General features: G+C 50.2%; 1 protein-coding gene across 1 annotated transcript; it reads right to left on the reverse strand.

Moving 5' to 3' along the window:
• Window positions 1-509: 509 nt before the first annotated feature.
• Window positions 510-1,423, reverse strand: PHALS_14498 (uncharacterized protein; the record flags this gene model as incomplete). Its single annotated transcript, XM_024730317.1, has 2 exons — window positions 510-575; window positions 641-1,423. The coding sequence occupies 2 exons, from the start codon at window positions 1,421-1,423 to the stop codon at window positions 510-512; spliced, it is 849 nt and encodes a 282-aa protein (XP_024580606.1).
• Between the last annotated feature and the right edge of the window lie 15 nt (window positions 1,424-1,438).

The following is a 1,438-nucleotide window of genomic DNA, read 5'->3' on the forward strand; positions in this document are numbered from 1 at the left end:
CCGTAGTCTCGGGACTCTGCGGCAATGCTTCATAAAGGTGAAGGCTTGCCAGCAGCTTTTGCAGATTGCGCCTTTTAACTTCTGAATGGCTCAGAGATTTAAATAGAAGATCTTGATAGTAGCGCTTTATGTGGAGCACTACGACAGTCTTGACTCGAGCCTGAACGTCTATAATATTGGCTTGACAGTCGTGAAAGCGGATATCATTCCGATGCAGCCATAGACACCGAAAAATCACTGCCCTTACAATGTGGAGAACCACAAAGAGGCTATAGCCATAGCGAGCCTTGGCCGCCGGTTTAGGCTCCAGCTTAAAAAATAAGACTGATTCCCATTCCAGTGTGCCAAGAAAAAAGGTTTGAAAATTGGTTATCCAGTCTGCCCAGACTTGTATGGCAAAATCACAGTACCAAAAAAGATGAGGGGCCGTTTCCAGAGCCTCGCACCCATGATGGCACATTGACTGAGTACCGGGTAGGTGTTGAAGCCGATAGCCAAAAAAGAGAGCGTTATGCTGGAGCCTGTATAGTAGATCGGAATAGACTGGCAGAACGTGCCTGCCCATTTTGAAATCCCTGACCCACATTGACTGTGGGGGACTGCTTGGAACGCCTAACCGGGATAGGGGCAACGCTGGCACCGTGAACTCAGCAAGTATTGAGCGTATGCGAGCCACGCTAAGTTCCGATACTTCATAGGTATCAAAAACCCAGGCGTGACTGGCGGCGTAGTAGCGCGAAGCCTGGCTGGGTCCAATTGGGTGGGGAGTCAAAGAGTTGAGAAGACCCCCTGCCTTGTCCATGAAATTGGAACAAGAGCGTTCGCTCACTAACCGACCCGAGCCAAATTGGCTTAGAAATCGTGAGAGGCTTGCAGCTGTCACCGGGGGCGGACAAACTTGAAAAAGCTGAGCTGGGCGAAAAATCCCTTGATCCGCAAGGACACGGATTAAGCCTAGCGGCCGTGAAGTCCCCGCCAAAGTGCTGCCCCGGTAGCCGTAGGTAATTTCCACATTATTTAACATGGGCGATGTTAGCTTGTCAAATTTAACTTGTAGCCGGGTGAGCTTTCGCCGAAACTGGGTGTGCCAAATGAAAAGCACATAGTGCCAGTAAGACCCAAGGGCCGCCCAACGCTTAGAACGCCGCGAAATTGCATAGTCCGGACTTGTAGTCACGGGTGCATACAGAATGTCGAAATCTTCCCCCCATGGCGATATAGCTTGATCAAACAGTCGAATGACCGGATCTGCCCAAGAAGGGAAGTTAAGCGTTAGTCTTCCTGCCAGTATCACTTTGCATAGCATATGCAGTTGAAGACTTCGAATCGTATCTGGAATGGGCGCCAAACCCAGTCCCCCTTTGCTTAAGGGAAGGAACCACCAGTCGCGGGGCAGGGCGTTTGATGTCTTGAATCGACACATAAAGCGCGATATAAG

Source organism: Plasmopara halstedii, assembly GCF_900000015.1.
Source record: "Plasmopara halstedii genome assembly, contig: Scaffold_981, whole genome shotgun sequence".
Classification (NCBI taxonomy): Eukaryota; Oomycota; class Peronosporomycetes; order Peronosporales; family Peronosporaceae; genus Plasmopara; species Plasmopara halstedii.